This window comes from Oryctolagus cuniculus, chromosome 1 (genome assembly GCF_051225735.1).
Source record: "Oryctolagus cuniculus isolate XC-2025 breed Fujian yellow rabbit chromosome 1, ASM5122573v1, whole genome shotgun sequence".
NCBI lineage: Eukaryota > Metazoa > Chordata > Mammalia > Lagomorpha > Leporidae > Oryctolagus > Oryctolagus cuniculus.
Genome location: NC_142867.1, coordinates 201,578,425 through 201,594,716, shown reverse-complemented (window position 1 = coordinate 201,594,716; position 16,292 = coordinate 201,578,425). Strand labels below are relative to the sequence as shown.

The window sequence follows — 16,292 nt, the reverse complement described above, 5'->3', positions numbered from 1 at the left end:
TCACAAAATGCAAGTCAAAACCATAATGAGATTCTGCTTCACGCACACCAAAGGGCTATAATCAGACAGTAGTAAGTGTTAGCAAGCATGTGAAAAAAGGGGCCAGCATTGCGGCATAGCTGGTTAAGCCTCCGCCTGCAATGTCAGTGTTCCAGATGGGCACCAATTCTTGTCCTGGCTGCTCCACTTCTGATCTAGCAACCTGCTAATGTACCTGGGAAAGCAGTGGAAGATGGCCCAAGTGCTTGGGCCCCTGCACCCAGGTGGGAGACCAGGACAGAGTTCCAGGCTTCTGGCTTTAGCCTGGTCCAGCTCCAGCTGTAGTGGTCATTTGGGAAATGAACCAGCAGATGGAACAGTCTCATTCATTCATTCATTCATTCTCTCTCTCTCTCTCCCTCTCTCTTATCCCTCTCTCCCTAACTGTGCCTTTCAAATAAAATTAAAAATCTATATTTTAAAAGAATGTGAATAAAGTAGAGCCCTTGTGCATTGCTGGTGGGGATCTCAGTGGTGCAGCTACTGTGGAAGGCAGTCTGGCAGCTGCTCAAGAAGATAAAAAGAGAGCTACCACGTGACCCAGCAAGCCCACTCCTTCTCCTTGATGGGGAACAATGAAAGCATGTGTCCACACAAAAAAACTTGCGTGTGAATGCTCATGACAGCATTATTCCTAAAAGCTAGAAGAGCAAACAATCCAAATGCCTATCAGGTTACCGATGGACAGACAAGACGTGGCAGGTCCGTGCAGTGGAGTACTGTCCAGGCATACGAAGGGATGAACCTGAGAACTAATGCTCAATGGAAGACCAGACAGGCCACACCGTGTGCATTTCCACAGTTGTGCGATGTGCAAGGGAGGCGGATCCACAGAGACAGCAAGGCGATCGGGGCCGGTGCCCTGGCGCAGCGGGTTAAAGCCCTGGCCTGAAGCACCGGCATTCCATATGGGCGCTGGTTCTAGTCCCGGCTGCTCCTATTCTGATCCCGCTCTCTGCTATGGCCTGGGATAGCAGTAGAAGATGGCCCAAGTGCTTGGGCCCCTGCACCCACGTGGGAGACCCAGAAGAAGCTCCTGGCTCCTGGCTTTGGATCGGCGCAGCTCCGGCCATTGCAGCCATCTGGGGAGTGAACCAGCAGATGGAAGACCTCTATCTCTAACTCTCTAACTCTGTCTTTCAAATAAATAAAATAAACCTTGAAAAAAAAAAAAAAGAAAAGAAAGGTGGTCAGTGAGTGGCAGGGGCTGGAGGAGAGGGGATGAGGAGTGACACCTAGTGGGTGTGGGGTTTCTTTTTTGGATGATGAACATGAATTACGCAATGGTGAGCTGTACATCCTTGTGAATACACTAAAAACCACCGTACCCTTTAAAAGGATGAATGGTGTGGCATATGCATTCTATGTCAATTAAAAAAAACAACCCAGCAACAACAACACAATCCAAATGGAAAAGGGGGGAAAGATATGAGAAGACATTTCACTGCAGGTGGCAGATCACCTCCTGACGTCATCACCTATCAGAGAACCGTAAACCGAAATCGCCGCACGCTATCACCACACGCCCATGGGATCACTGCGACAGAAAACAGTGACAACAGCAGACGTGGGCGAGGAGCGCAGGAGCTGGCTCACCCAGGCCTGCGCTCATGTTACTTGTGGGAATGGTCAACGGCACAGTCACTGTAGACAACATTTGGGCAGCTTCTTTAAAAAAAAAATGGACGCCTATTGCAACTACCATCCGGCACAGTATAGCACTTTTGGGTATTTATCTCAGAGAAATGAAAATGTAGGTTCACATGAAACCCATACATGAATGTATACAACAGCTCCAAGTGTAATAGACAGACCAGGAAACAACCCAGCTGTGTGTCTACGGGTGCATCCATTCCATGGAATAGGACAATGCTTCAAAGGCCGAAGCCATCAATCCACATACCAACCTGGAGGACCTCCAGAAAACGAGTGAGCGGAAAGTGCTAAGTGAACAAAGGCAATCCCACACGGCACGTGGTATATTATTTCATTTTTATAACATTCTTGAAATGACAAAACTACTGAAATGGAAAACAGGGGGCCAGTGCTGTGGCATAGTGGGTTAAACATCCCCCTGCAGCGCTGGCATCCCATGTGGGCACTAGTTCGAGTCCCGGCTGCTCTGCTTCCGATCCAGCTCCCTGCTAACGGTCTGGGGAAACAGTGGAAGATGGTCCAAATGCTTGGGCCCCTGCACATGCATGGGAGACCAGGAAGAAACTCCTGGCTCCTGGCTTTCGATCAGCCTGGCTCCAGCCATTGCAGCCATTTGGGGAATGAACCAGCAGATGGGAGACCCCTCTCTCTGTCTGTAACTCTGCCCCTCAAATAAATAGATCTTTAAAAAAAAAATGGAATATAGGTTAGTGGTTGCCTGGGGTTCAGGATGTACAAGGAGGAGTCCAGGAATTTGGCTATAAAAGGGCAATAGGGGGCTGGCATGTGGTGTTAAGCTGCCACCTGCAATGCCAGCATCCCCTATGGGCACCGGTTCATATGCCCACTGCTCCACTTCCACTCTAGCTCCCTGCTAATGTTCCTGGGAAAAGCTCAAGTCCTTGGATCCCTGCATCCACATGGGAGACTCAAATGGAGATCTAGGCTCTTGGTTTTGGCCTGGCCCAGCCCTGGGTGTTGTAGCCATCTAGGGAGTGAACCAGTGGATGGAAGACCTCTCTCTCTCTCTCTCTCTCTCTCTCAGTGTAACTCTGCTTTTAAATAAATAAATAAATCTCTTTTTTCCCAAGGGCAATAGGGATCCTTTAAAAAAAAAGATTTATTTATTTATTTGAAAGAGTTACACAGAGAGAGGAGAGAAAGACACACAGAGAGAGAGAGAGAGAGATCTTCCATCAGCTGGATCAGAATAGGAGCAGCCGGGACTAGAACCGGCGCCCATATGGAATGCTGGTGCTTCAGGCCAGGGCTTTAACCCACTGCGCCAGAGTGCCGGCCCTGATCGCCTTTCTATCTCTGTGGATCTGCCTCCCTTGCACATTGCACGACTGTGGTTCACTCCCCAGCTGGCTGCAATGGCTGGAGCTGTGCCAATCCAAAGCCAGGAGCTTCTTCTGGGTCTCCCACACAGGTGCAGGGGCCCAAGGACTTGGGCCATCTTCTACTGCTTTCCCAGGCCATAGCAGAGAGCTGGATCGAAAGTGGAGCAGCCAGGACTGGAACTGGTGCCCATATGGGATGCCAGCACTGCAGGCGGCAGCTTTACCTGCTACGCCACAGCGCTGCCCCCCCCCCCCTTTTTAAGGGATCCTGTGGTGATGGGAACATTGTGTATGTTGACTTTATCAATGCTGCTTTTTTGTTTGTGATACAAAAATTCTGTTCCATGAAGGGAAACTGGGTAAGCAGTCTAGAATTTCTGCATTATTTCTCATAATTACATAGGAACCTATAACTACCTCAAAATAAAAAAAAGTTTCAATTTTAAAAACAGACATGGAAAGTAAACAGAAACAGCCAGCCGCCCGCAGTGGCTCCGCCCCGCCAGTAACGGCTGCGGGGCACCGAGCACCCGCTGCGTTCCAGCCCTGCATGGTATGACCTGCGCCATCTCTGTCCATCCTCCCACCACCCAGCAGCAGGACACAGCCCCCAGCCCTCCTCTCCTCCCTGCGGCCTCTCCTCCCTGCTTTGCTTTTCTCTCTCGTTCCTTCCTCGCCCGTTCACCTCGCCCGGTTTCACACCTGGTACTGGGTGCTGGTTCAGGTGCTCTCTGACCCGTGTGTGGGATGCGCCCCGCCTTCCCCCCAGTGCTCCAGTGCCCACCACAATCTCCCCATCTCCCAAGGTCCTTCCTGAGCCTCACCCCAGGAACTGACCCCTCAAGTGACTCAGTGGATGCCCCTGTCCACCCCCGGCACCGGCCATCGGACTGATTTGGCTCACCTGCCTCCATTTGGGTCTCCAGCTAGACCTCTGTTGTCCAGAACAGTAGCTCTTTAAATCTCAATAATCAGTCTCCCCCGCCATCAGTAGCCGCTGGCTCGTGGATACCACACTGGTTAGACATGCAAGGAACACGTCTGTCGTCACAGAAAGTTCTGTTAGCGTGCTCTCCACTGTGAGCTCCGGCACAGCACATGGTACCCAGTGTCTCCCAGCCAGCGTTTGTGGCATTGAACGGAGTGGAGGAACCAGCAACACGGAGGGCTAGAAAGACACATCAGGCCAGCACCCAAATGGACAAGCGTGAGCCGCAGTCAAGACTCTTGGTGCAGAACCCCTCACCGGGCTCATCTGGGTCCTGACTGGGCTGGGACAGCTGGCCGCGGCAGGCAGAGGGACGCTGGTGGAATTCCAGCGGCCCATCTGGCAAGGCTCCTGAGCATGCTGGGAGAGCCCAGGCCTGTCCTCGGAGGACTTGGCACCGGCCTGGGTTCTGGCCAGCCTGGCCTGGCAGATGGTGCAGAGACCATCTGCGGCCCCCAGAAGGAACTGGCAGCTTGCTTTGCTCAGCCCATTTAGCAGGACACTTTCAGGGGGAGCTCTGCGAGAACGCAGGGCAGGCTGGTCTCGGAAAGCCACACTCTCCCTGGAGCGAAGAGGCCGACCTCTGGGAAGCTGACCCTTCGTGTGGCCTGGTCCTGAATCCGAAGCTCATTGGCATGAATTGCCCCTATTCAACATGCTTGCATGCCCGAGGGTGAGCAGGGCAGGCAGAAGCCAGCAGCCCCATCTTGGAGATGAGTGAACAGAGCCCGTGTATGTATGGGAGATGGACCAATGCTCCTTCAGCTTGTGAATCACACAGCCTCGCCTTGACCTTGACCTGGGGCTGGAAGGACTGCAGCAGACCTGCTAGGCCCCAGACTGATTTCTCTCTCTCTAAAGATTTATTTATTTGAAAGGTAGAGTTACAGAGAGAGAGAGAGAGAGAGAGAGAGAGAGAGGATCTTCCATACACTGGTTCACTCCCCCAAATGGCCATAACGGCCAGGTCTGGGCCAGGCCAAAGCCAGGAGTCTGGAACTCCAACCAGGTCTCCCACAGGGGTACAGGGGCCCAAAGACTTGGATCTTCTTTTTGCTGTTTTCTTAGGGGATTGGATCGTTAGTGTTACAGCTGGGACTTGAACTGGTGCTCATATGGGATGCCAGTACCATACCCCCTGCCAACAAGTTTCTCAAATTGGCATCTAATATGCCTGGGATCCATGCAGACATGTCTCTGTGTGTGTGTGTAATAGGGTATGGGATTCCAGTGCATAATCATGGCCAGTTCCCTGGAATGTTAACCTTGAACCCAAACCATTCCTTTTTTATATTAAGGAGCGAAATAGAAAATGTCTGTGGAGTCTGTCTTAAAATAAATTGTTGAGATATCAAAGATGCTGCTTCTTGCTTCCTTCTCAGTCTGCAGGGCCTAGACTGACAGGATGTGTTTGTTCATCTCACGGAGAGAGAGGCAGTGGCTATTTAGTGATGCCTGGGTCAAAAGCACCTGATAAAAGCAAACTCATTTTCTCATTAGAAACCTCCAGAAGATGCACCATTTCCGTAATTCTCACGGAACAGGCCAGCAGGTTCTAAGAAATCCTCCCCAAATCGCAATACTGGTCAGGTGCAGATGCAGGCAGCTTGCTCCGGTGTCTCTGCCTGCTCCACTCGCACCTGCATGCCTCTGAGAACACTGAAGGTGGGAGTGGGCCTGACAGGGAACCTACAGGTGGATGGGGCTTGGCCTCACATGCAGGGACGTGATCTGACCGTGTGCTGGGGCCCGCGCTGTGGTGCAGCGGGTTAAAGCCACAGCCTGCTGTGCTGGCATCCCATAAGGGACGCCAGTTCAAGTCCCAGCTGCTCCAGTTCTGATGCAGCTCCCTGCGAATGCACCTAGGAAAGCAGCGGAAGATGCCCTAAGTGCTTGGGCCCCTGCACCGCCCACGTGGGAGACCCAGAAGAAGCTCCTGGCTCCTGGCTTCAGCCTGGCCCAGCCCTGGACATTGTGGCCATTTGAGGAATGAACGAACCAGTAGATGAAGATCTCTCTCACTCTGTTTCTACCTCTCTCTGTAACTCTGCCTTTCTAATTCAAATAAATATTTTTTTAAGTGTTCATGAGCTGAAGGAACTTCCTGTAAGAGAGTGATAATCTGCCTGACCCTGGAGGTACGTAAGAGAGAGCAGACCACCTCTTCTAAAGATCCCCTAGGGGCTGGCACTGTGGTCCAGTAGGTTAAGCCTCTGCCTATGGTGCCAGCATCTGATATGGGCACCGGTTCTAGTCCTGGCTGCACCACTTCCAATTCAGCTCCCTGCTAATGGCCTGGGAAAGCAGTGGAAGATGGCCCAAGCACTTGGGCCCCTGAACCTGCATGTGAGACCTGGAAGAAGCTCCTGGCTCCTGGCTTCTGATCTGCCCAGCTCTGGCCATTGTGGCAATTTGGAGAGTAAACCAGCAGATGGAAGACCTTTCTCTCTGTCTCTCCCTCTCTCTGTCTGTAATCCTGCCTTTCAAATAAATAAATAAATCTAAAAAAAAATCTCCCTAGACGTTGTCAGGAATCAGGAATGGAAAAACAGAAAAGCTTGGGCTCCATGCCCTTCCAGGCCTCTGGATGAGGCCTTTGCCTAGGAACAGTTTGCTCTGAATGACACAAAGATCAGGAGAGCAACCTTGACAGAGAGCAGGGGGCAGGCCACGGCAGGAACGGCCACGCAGCCTCTGGGCAGCAGAGCGAGGGAGAGGGTGGGGGGGGGAAGAAGGCTTGCCCAGCTCAGATCCGTCTGAGCTTCAGAATCACCATGAGCTAATAGCACTGTAGCAAACTGAGCGACACGGAGGAGTCTCCGGTCCTGTCCTTTATCCCCAGTCCACCCCCGCCACCAGGGCCATGATGACAAAGGACTTCAGAGAGCGCATGGAAAAATGGGGAGGGGGGGGAATTGAGTTTATTCTGATACAAAAGTTACTCTGAAATCCATGCATTTTTTTTATAGTATGTGTTTCCCACATATTAGGATAAAAGTTTTGGCACCAAAACAAACTCATACTTCTAAAATTATTTATTTGACAAATAGTGAGACCAAACTAGAGAGAGAGAGAGAAACTCTTGTCCATTCGTTCCCTCCCCAAATGCCTGCAATAGCCAGGGCTGGACTGGGCTGATGCTGGGAGCTGAGCACTCAGTCCAGGGCTCCCACGTGAGCGCCAGGGAGCCAGCTACATGAACCATTATCACTGCCTCCCAGGAAGAACCCGTATTCGTAGGGAGCTCGGGTCAGGAGCCAGAGCCAGCAATTAAACTCCACTCCTCCACCACGGGACGCAGGCATTTTTAAACAGCGACTTCCCTGCAAGGCCAAATGCCTGCCCCTAACCTCATACATTTAATTCCATTTTTCTATGAACCCCTGGAAGCACCCTCATATGTAACAGGAATAACAGAGGTCATCGCTCTGTGAGTCCCTCTGCCATTCATGCTGTATGGCCCTCTCTCTCTCAGCACACAGAGAACCACCTCCTTCCTTTACTTCCGGGGTGCCCTGGGTGCAGACGGCTGTTCAGGTCGCTTCCACACTTCCCCGACACAGCAATGCAGCCGGGGACTTTGCAGGAGAGAGGAGAGAGAGAGAGAGTATTCTGCAGGCCACACAGACATGGGATTGCTGGGTTGCAAGATGGGCAGGTTTTAAATTAAAATTGTGACTTCCCCACCAAAAGGACATCAACCTTGGCAGGTCCCTGGGCAGTGGTGACAGCACTTGTGTCCTCACATCTTGCTGTGCCTGAGGATTATCCATCTGATGAGAAAATGACCAGATTTGGTCTTTAACAAAATAAGCCATCAGCGCCTCAGGGGTTATGGGCTGTGAGCTGGAACCAGCGGCTCCGGGACCTGTTGGCCAGAGGTGCTGCAGGCCTTGATCGAGAGACTCACTGCAGGGTGGACATTAGGCACAGCAATTAAGGGCTTGATTGGGACCCCGGTCCTATATTGGAGTGCCTGGGTTCCGGTCCAGGTTCTGCTCTTGATTCCAGCTCCCTGCTGATGCAGGCCCTGCGAGCAGAGCGGATGGCTCCAGCAGGTACGTTCCTGCCACTCCTGAGGGAGACCTGGACTCAGCTCCCGGCTCCCAGCTCCAGCCCTGGCCCCACCCAGGCTGCTGGGGGCACTTAGGGAGTGAACTAGCAGATGGGAGATCAATCTCTCTCTCTCTCTCTCTCTCTCTCTCTCTGCCTTTCAAATAAAATAAATAAATGAAAAGAAGCTCGCTTCAAGAAATTCATGGAAAATGGAATTAAAAGATAAGCTCATTTGGTATAGAAAAGTTCTAAACCCGAGCACAGTTTTTCCATCATGCACGTGAGCTTTCTGAATGGCCCTCCGACGTTTGATAGGGTAATTCTGGCCCTTTCTTTGCTGACACAGACACCTGGGACCAGGTGAGAATACTTGTCCCACTCCAGTCTCCCATGCCCTAGCTGATATTAAAATCCTTCATCTTCCAGCTGCCGGAGTGCTGTGCCCTGCGGAACCCTGCTCCCTGCTCGGGGAGCTGGGCTGGTTAGAAAGGGCTTTCTGGAGCTGGGTGCTGTGGCTCAGTGGAGTAAACCTCCACTTACAACAGCAACACCATTCCAGAATGCAGCACCAGTTAGAGTCCTTGGTGCTCCACTTCTTCTTTTTTTCTCTTTTTTAAGATTTTATTTTATTTTTTATTTGAAAGTCAGAGTTATAGAGACAGAGAGAGAGAGAGAGAGAGAGAGATCCTCCATCCACTTATTTTTTTTATTTTTTTTGACAGGCAGAGTGGACAGTGAGAGAGAGAGACAGGGAGAAAGGTCTTCCTTTGCCGTTGGTTCACCCTCCAATGGCCGCTGCGGCCAGTGCACTGCACTGATCCGAAGCCAGGAGCCCAGTGCTTCTCCTGGTGTCCCATTCGGGTGCAGGGCCCAAGTACTTGGGCCATCCTCCACTGCACTCCCGGGCCACAGCAGAGAGCTGGCCTGGAAGAGGAGCAACTGGGACAGAATCCGGCGCCCCGACCAGGACTAGAACCTGGGGTGTCGGCGCCGTAGGCGGAGGATTAGCCTAGTGAGCTGCGGTGCCGGCCGATCCTCCATCCACTGTTTCACTTCCCAGATGGCCACAATAGTGAGGGCTGGGCCAGGCCAAAACCAAGAGCTTCTTCCAGGTCTCCTACATGAGTGGCAGGGGCCCAAACACTCAGGTCATCTCCACTGCTCTTCCCAGGCCATTAGCAGGGAGTTGGATCAGAAGCGGAGCAGCTGGGACACCAACCGGTGTCCATACAGGATGCTGGCATCGCAGGCTGCTGCTTAACCAGCTACACCACAGCACAGGCCCCCTGGCTGCTCCACTTCTGATGCAGCTCCCTGCTGATATGTCTGGGAAAGCAATTGATGACGGCTCAAGTGCTGAGACCCAGGAGGGAGACCAGGATGGAATTCCTGGCTCTGGCCTGCACCAGCTCTGGCCATTAGGCCATTTTGGAAGTGAACCAATGGATATGTCTGTCCGTCTGTCTGTCTCTCTCTCCCGTTTATTACTCCTTGAAATAAAATAAATAAAACCCTAAAAAGAAAAAAAGGTGGGTCTTTCTGGTCCAGCTGCCGTGACACCAAATGCTACAGATGAGCCTTACTATGGGGAGGCACCATTCGCTGGTGGTGCTCCGTTCACGGGTGCAGCCCGATTCTCCCCACCAACTCATTTCTAAAAAACAGGGCGTGGCAGAAGGTACAGCCTGGGCTCATCCATTTCGGGGGAAATTCATTGCCATCCTGAGAGAATGCTCGGGCAGCAGTGGGTGAGGGAGCCGCCCCGGAGGCTGGCTGGCTGTGTGCCAGCTGTGTGCCTCGGGTCCCCCGCTGCCGACTTCCTGCCCCAGGAGCCGTGCGCTGACGTGCGCTGTTGTTATCTGAAGGCGAGCCTGGGAGGCTGGCTCGGTCCCTGCGCTTTGGGCTCATCTGTGACCGGGTTATGGAGAAGAAGCGACACACGCACAGATGACACTGAGTCAAAATAGCCCGTCCCAAATCACCCCATCTGGAGAAACAAGCCACGCCGCCCCTGCCTTTAGCTTCTCGTCAAGATACTCAGCACAAGGCCCACGTAGGACGCCGGGGTGAGCCGTGGGCACCGTGGCCTGCCCCCTCCCCACCCGCACACGTCTACACCTGGGGGTGGGGGTGTTCTCTGGCCTCATTTCATCACAGGGAGGGGGGACCCTCTGTCCTGGGGAAGGGTCTTCCTGCTGGGGGCCAGCTCTGTGGGGGGGTGGGTAATCAACCAAGGAGGGCAGTCACATTTGCATGGGGCCAGGTGGGACAGGTTGGGACAGGCACCAGAGGTGTCCCCTCTCTGGGGGCTCACAGGGTCGCCCCTGTTCATTGGAAGCGGCGCCAGCTCTGCCATGGACCTGACCTCTGACCTCAGGCAAGCCCCACCCATCTCTGAGCCTCAATTTCCCCACTTGTAAAAGGAGGACTGGGCTGGGCATTTTCTCTCACTGCCACCCAGGTGGGAGACCTGGATGGAGTTCCAGGCTCCGGGCTTCCGCCTGGCCCTGCCCCAACCATTGTAGCCATTTGGGGACTGAATCCTCCGATGTCACTCTGCCTTTCAACTGAGCAAGCAAATCTTTATTTTCTAAAGAGTTTCTTATTCTACTTTACAAGTGAGGAAGCTGAGGCTCAGGGAAGTGACTATTCTGGAGCCAGGGCCAGGGCCGTGGTCAGCATTGGCTCCGTGGGGGCAGCTTGCCATCACCTGCCGCCACAGTGACCTGAGGTCCAGGCTCCTGGTCTTTGGCCCACACTCTGCCCTGGGAGTCAGGATTCAGCTGACTTGGGGTAGGCCCTGACAGCCTGCCTGGCAGGGCCTGGAGTCACGTGAGGAGCCCATCCCCAGGCCTGATCCGGAGCCACTGCCAAGCCCGCTGCGTGCCTTTGTTCCATCTGCTCTGCCCCTCTTGTCTCCCACAGAGCAGAGTCAGCAATGGCCGAGGGAGGGGGCAGAGAGGGCTGGGATGCAGCGGCAGGATCCACGGCGTGTGAGAGAGGCAAGGCGTCCGATGCAGCGAGCTCATGACAGCTCATGACTCACAGAAGTGCCCTCTCTGGGGGAACACAGCCCCAGACAGCTCGGAGAGTGCATGTGGGACCTCCTCGTGCAGGGTACAACACGTACAACCATTCAGGGCAACCTTGAGCGGGGTCCTGGGCTGGGCTCTGGGATCTGGAGAAGACTCAGACATAGCGCTGGGCTCTGAGATGCTCACGGGGAAGCCAAGGAGCCGGGGGAGCACGGAGGAGCACGGAGGAGGAGCTCTGTGCAGGGGTTTGGAGGAGCTGCCGCAGGCTGATGTGGGAAGGCCATGGGATGCTGGCTCCCAAAGAATGGGAGAAGGCCCCAGACATAACCGGCTGCCGGCGCCACCGTGTGAATGCTCCCCCTGCCACACGTGACTTCAAGGTGCCACCGTGCGAATGCGGAAGGGGCGTGTGGAAGAGGCATGCAATGAGCTCCCGCAGACACTGCTGGGAGGCGAGACGCTTCCGCTGCCTCCAGGGGGAAGGGGAGGTTCCCCAGGCTGGGAAGAGGGTGGCGGGGAGACTTCTTGGGGGCTTACAAGTGAGAAGGGAGCAGCTTGCAAGAAGGTGTGCGAGGGCTGTGATGGCAAAGGGACGGGGAAGGTCCCCTGAGGGTCGGTGACACAGACGCACTTTTCCACAGGTGTTCTGTATTTTACAATGAAAACATTCAAAGTCCTGACAGCCATGTATCCAGGAGAACCACTGCTGACACGCGGGTGATGCCTCCTCCCAGTGTCTTTCCTATGTATACGCTCAACCATTCAGCAAAGCTTTCGAATGGAAAAAACAGAGCTTCTGATCCATCAAGTGGGAAGCGTTGCAGTGCTAGAAGCAACGTGCCGGGGTGGGAGGAGCATGGCCATTGCAGTGAGAGAGACCCGGATTCAAATCTTGTTTCCTAGGTACCGCTCTATGGCCCTGCTTCTCTTTAGCTGCCTGAGCCGTGTTCTCCGGACAGAGACCCGCGATACCCTCAGCCTTCAGGCTGTTCTGAAGATCAGAGACGACAGATACCAGGTGTGTCGCTCAGAGGCTGGCCCCCAGGAATCCCTCAAGACATGTGACATCCCCAGTAGTGTTCCCCACACACCGCTCCAAGTCCCCTCCTCCTGCAAAGTCAGAACCGAAGGAGCTGCCTGCGGATACATGGCTCAGCCACAGGTGTGACAGTCACTCTGCAAGGCTGAAGACAGATGAGAATCTGCCCCCATTGGAACCCTCAAGGCAAGGAGACTCAAAAGCCCTGTGGAGTGGGAAGGGGGAGGGGCTTGTGGCCTGGTGGTGGAGAGCCCAGCGGTGTGGACTGAGCCACTGTGCAGGCCCCTCGAGCCTGGGGCTGGCCGCTCCCGGGGGCAGCGTGCAGGCAAGTGTGGATTGGCACGTGGTGGCTCTGGCCCATCTCACCTGGTTGTCGATCTTCAGCTCCACCAGAGAAGTGTTGTGGGGCAGGGCTTCCACCAGGCGCAGGATCCCCGCTCCAGAAATGAAGTTGGATTCCACGTTGAGCGTCTTGAGCACCTTGTTCACTTTGAGCATCTCGGCAAGCGCCTTGAGCAAAGCAGGGGTGCCCGTGAGTCCCCCCACCCCCACCCCGAGCGAGGCCGGAGCCCCTCGTGGGGCTGCAACTTCACAAGCCGAGGGCAGCAGGCAGGACCATCTCCCCACCGCCCTTCACCGACTGCAGCTGTCCCCGAGTCTCCTCCCCTCCTCCCTGCCACGGCCGCCGAACCCCAGCCGCTGCTCAGTCTGCACCCAACGCTTCCGGGGCCTGGGCCTGGCACTCCGCCCTGTCTGGCTTCAGCTCCCGCCGCCCCCATCGCTGGGGCCACGCGCAGTTCCCACGAATATGCCCAGGGCTTCGGCTCCTTCCATCTCTTGCCTTTTTATCTCGCTCACCCTTTCAATGCTGCCCTTCCTTCAAGCTGTTCTCAATGCCTCTCTCCCAGGGGCTTCTGCCGACCTCCCGAGCCAGCTGTGGCCTGCTCTCGGGAACCCGTGCTGCATTTTACTATACTTCCCTTGTGGGACGCGCACACCTCTACTCTGCTGTTATCAGTGCCATTGGACCACACCCTCAGGATGAGCTGAAAATGGGCCTCATTTACCCCAGGCCGCTCAGCACGTAAGAGGCCCTCATTCATCGAGTGAGCCATGGGGTCTCCAGTCCTCTCTATACGCTGCACTTGTCTCTTCTGCTGCTCTGTTACAAGGGCACGGAGACACCGTCTGTCCATCTGGGTACCAGCAAGCCTAGGAAACCACCCCACTGGGCAAGTGACCAGGGCCGGCGGGGGGAGCAGAGCTCAGGTGGCCTCCAGCACGTTTCGGAGGGACCCGGCCAGGGGTGTGGATGACGGTCGGAGCCTCTGAAGGAAATGAGGTAATTAGCAGCTGGTGGAAACGGTGCGTCATGGAGGAAAGAGGACACCGGCGGCTGAGGCCCGGGACATTCTGACCGGCGGGCCCTGCTGTGTGAAGTGACACTCGGGGCCAGGAGCGCCTGCCCATCGTCCCCGTTTGCTCAGCTCCCAGGGAGCCTTCCATGTGGAAATCACCGCTCCCTCTGGAACTCCCCATGTCAGCCCCCTTGGTGGACCCACACTGTCCGTGTCCCCTCTGCGCGCCCCAGGAGAGCCTGCCCTAACCACCAAAGACTTTATCAGCCAGGAGACAGTGGGGCCAGACCAGTCTGCTTAACTCTTTCTGTGCTGGAGGGACAGAGGAGGGGGTGGGGGCACGGGACAAGAGCCAGGGCAGGCAGCGGGCTCTGGCAGCTTCTGGCCCAGCAGCGTCTCAGTAGTGGACAATGGGAATACTCCTATGAACGGGCTGACATCAGCTGTTGGTCTGGCACAGGGTCCATGCCCTAGATACACTCAAAGCACTGAGCTGAGCCCTGCATGGATGTGCTTGGATTCTGGCCCATGACCTGGTGGAATACAGGGCCAGTGGCTTTGCCACCTGTGTCACCATGGGCAAACTCAGGATCCACTGGAGGGCTACTGAGGTCAGAGGTCACCCACCCAGAGGTTCCCCACCGGCAGCAATGATGGGATGCTGGGAGCTATTTTTATCATTTCAAAAATATGGCAGGAAAATTGTCCTGTCCATTTGCAAAGGCAGAAAAGGCCCGATTGCCACTGAGTGGTGAACTGCCAGCCCTGGTAGGCTGATTCCTGCTCTGGGGGGCAGTAAGACCCCTGTGCTGTCCTCCTTCAGTCGTGGGCACAGCCACACGGGCCTGTTTGCTCCTGAACGTGGGAGCTGAGACTGTTTGGACACAGCCGTGTTTGTGTCACTGCTGGGCGCTCCGAGGAGCTCAGTGCGTATGTGTTGAATGTTTGGCAGTAAAAAAAAGAATTGATGGCTACTTTGCAGTAAATACAACTTAATTTGATTGCCATTTTCTTTTGAGACATGGGTAAGACACAAATACAGTGAGTCATTTGGTCCTACCGATCTCTTTCTATTGACTGATTTCAGAGTAGGAGACGTCGAGGCCCCGGGAGGGGCAGTGCCTCGTGGACACAGACCTGGCTTTGGGGGTCACATGACTACGTCTGAGGCCCAGGCCCACCTCTCTTTCTGTGCAAAGTGGGGAGACCTGCACCGCTGAGACCAGAGCTGGCTGGGAGGAGGCGTGGCAGGGGCCCAGGCAATGGCTGTCCCATCCACGTCCCCTCCCACCTCCTGGTCCAGTCTTTGCACCACACACACCCCCCAGGACACATTCTCAGTGGGGTCTGACCAGTTCTGGGGCCAGAAGCTTCACGGCTCCTGGGTCTCAGCCCCGCCTCAAATGCCAGAGAGGAGCAGTACGTACAAAGGCCACGGGGTCGTTGCTCCGCGTCCCCACGATGCTGAACTTCTTCACGTGCGAGTTGTCTTTCAGGGCTTCTGCGTACGCCTTGAGGGTGGGAATGGGGATATTCTGCAGAGAGAGGGGCAGCAGAAAGTGACCAGCAGCCCCTACTGGGGCCAGGCTGGGGCGGGCTCAGGGGCGGTGACTCTCACGTGGGGAACCCAGTTCCTTGCTGATTCCCAGTGAGTCTCCATCCAGAAAAACTGAACGGCTTTGTCTCAGATAGCTGAGATCTGGGGAGAAGTTTCTGGTAAACTGATTGGGAACCAAGCCCCTCTGGAGACTTCAGAAGGCACCTGTGGCTCTGTGTGTGCACGCGGAAGCTGGAGAATGAGGCAGAAATCAAGGACTGGAGACCTCAGCAGTGTCGTGCAGAGGGCTCGGGGACAGGGGCTGGTGGAGGTGGGGTCTGGCCCCTGCCCCAGTGGTCAGTGATGTTTCTGTGTGACTCCGGGGACATCTCTTCCCCTCTCTGGGTCTGTTTCTGGAAAGCAGAGATGGGGGGGTTGCACACGATGCCCTCAAAGAGATGCCAACCCCAGAGGGCCCGGCTCTGGCCGCACATCAGAGGCTCCTGGGGAAATTCTACAAAGCGCTGACGCCTGGTGCTGCCCGGGACCAGCGTGCTCTGAATCTTGGTCTCTGCAGGTGAAAACCACTGATGTGATCCAACCGCCTCAGGAGAGGGGAAGCTGAGGCCTGGAGGGGGCTGAGTCCTGGGCGGAAGCCTGGCGGTGAGGTCCCACGCCCTGTGTTGCTCTGTATCTTGATTCTGAATGGTGCCAGCGTCTCCCGCCGGGCACACGGCAGCCAGCTGAGGCACCTGAGAGAGAAGCTGGCTACGTGTCAGCCGCTCTCTCATTTCAGAGTGTCACCCGAGCTCCCGTGGGAGCAGAGTTGGGCAGCCAGGTGGTGGAGGACACCAGAGCACAGGTTTCCAATCTGATGGCGCCAGGGGCGGGAGGGGGAGGGGGCTGGCAGCCGCTTGAAAGAAAGTGGAGAAGACAGGAAAGAGGAGCAGGAAGTGAGGGGCTAGCTTTGGTCTCAGCCCCGCTCCCTCCCAGGGCTAGTCCTGCCGGCCTCTGTGCTGAGCAGGTGCACGGGCAGCCGTCTGGGCAGTGTGGGACTGCCTGTCCACCCGTCCCTCCTCTGCCTGGTGGTCCCATAGGGAAATGGCCACAGAGGTATGGGCAGCCAGCCTGGGTGTTTCTTGGGCCACTGGTGGAATCCGTGACCCCCTCTGTGGCTGTAAAACGAGGCTGACTCTGACCCCGACCCGGCGTCAGTAATGGTCCTGGGAGGACCCGCCGGA

The 16,292-nt window shown here is 55.3% G+C and overlaps 1 protein-coding gene across 2 annotated transcripts in view; it reads right to left on the bottom strand.

Annotated features, from left to right (window-relative positions):
- The window catches only part of TMOD1 (tropomodulin 1), an 84,837-nt gene that overhangs the window by 12,246 nt on the left and 56,299 nt on the right, over positions 1–16,292 (bottom strand). For both annotated transcript variants that reach the window (XM_051856318.3, XM_089318688.1), the window contains 2 exons: positions 14,942–15,049; positions 12,523–12,666 (listed from right to left, as the gene is read on the bottom strand). In XM_051856318.3, coding sequence (XP_051712278.1) covers positions 12,523–12,666; positions 14,942–15,049 — 252 coding nt within the window. The remainder of the gene's footprint in view (positions 1–12,522; positions 12,667–14,941; positions 15,050–16,292) is intronic.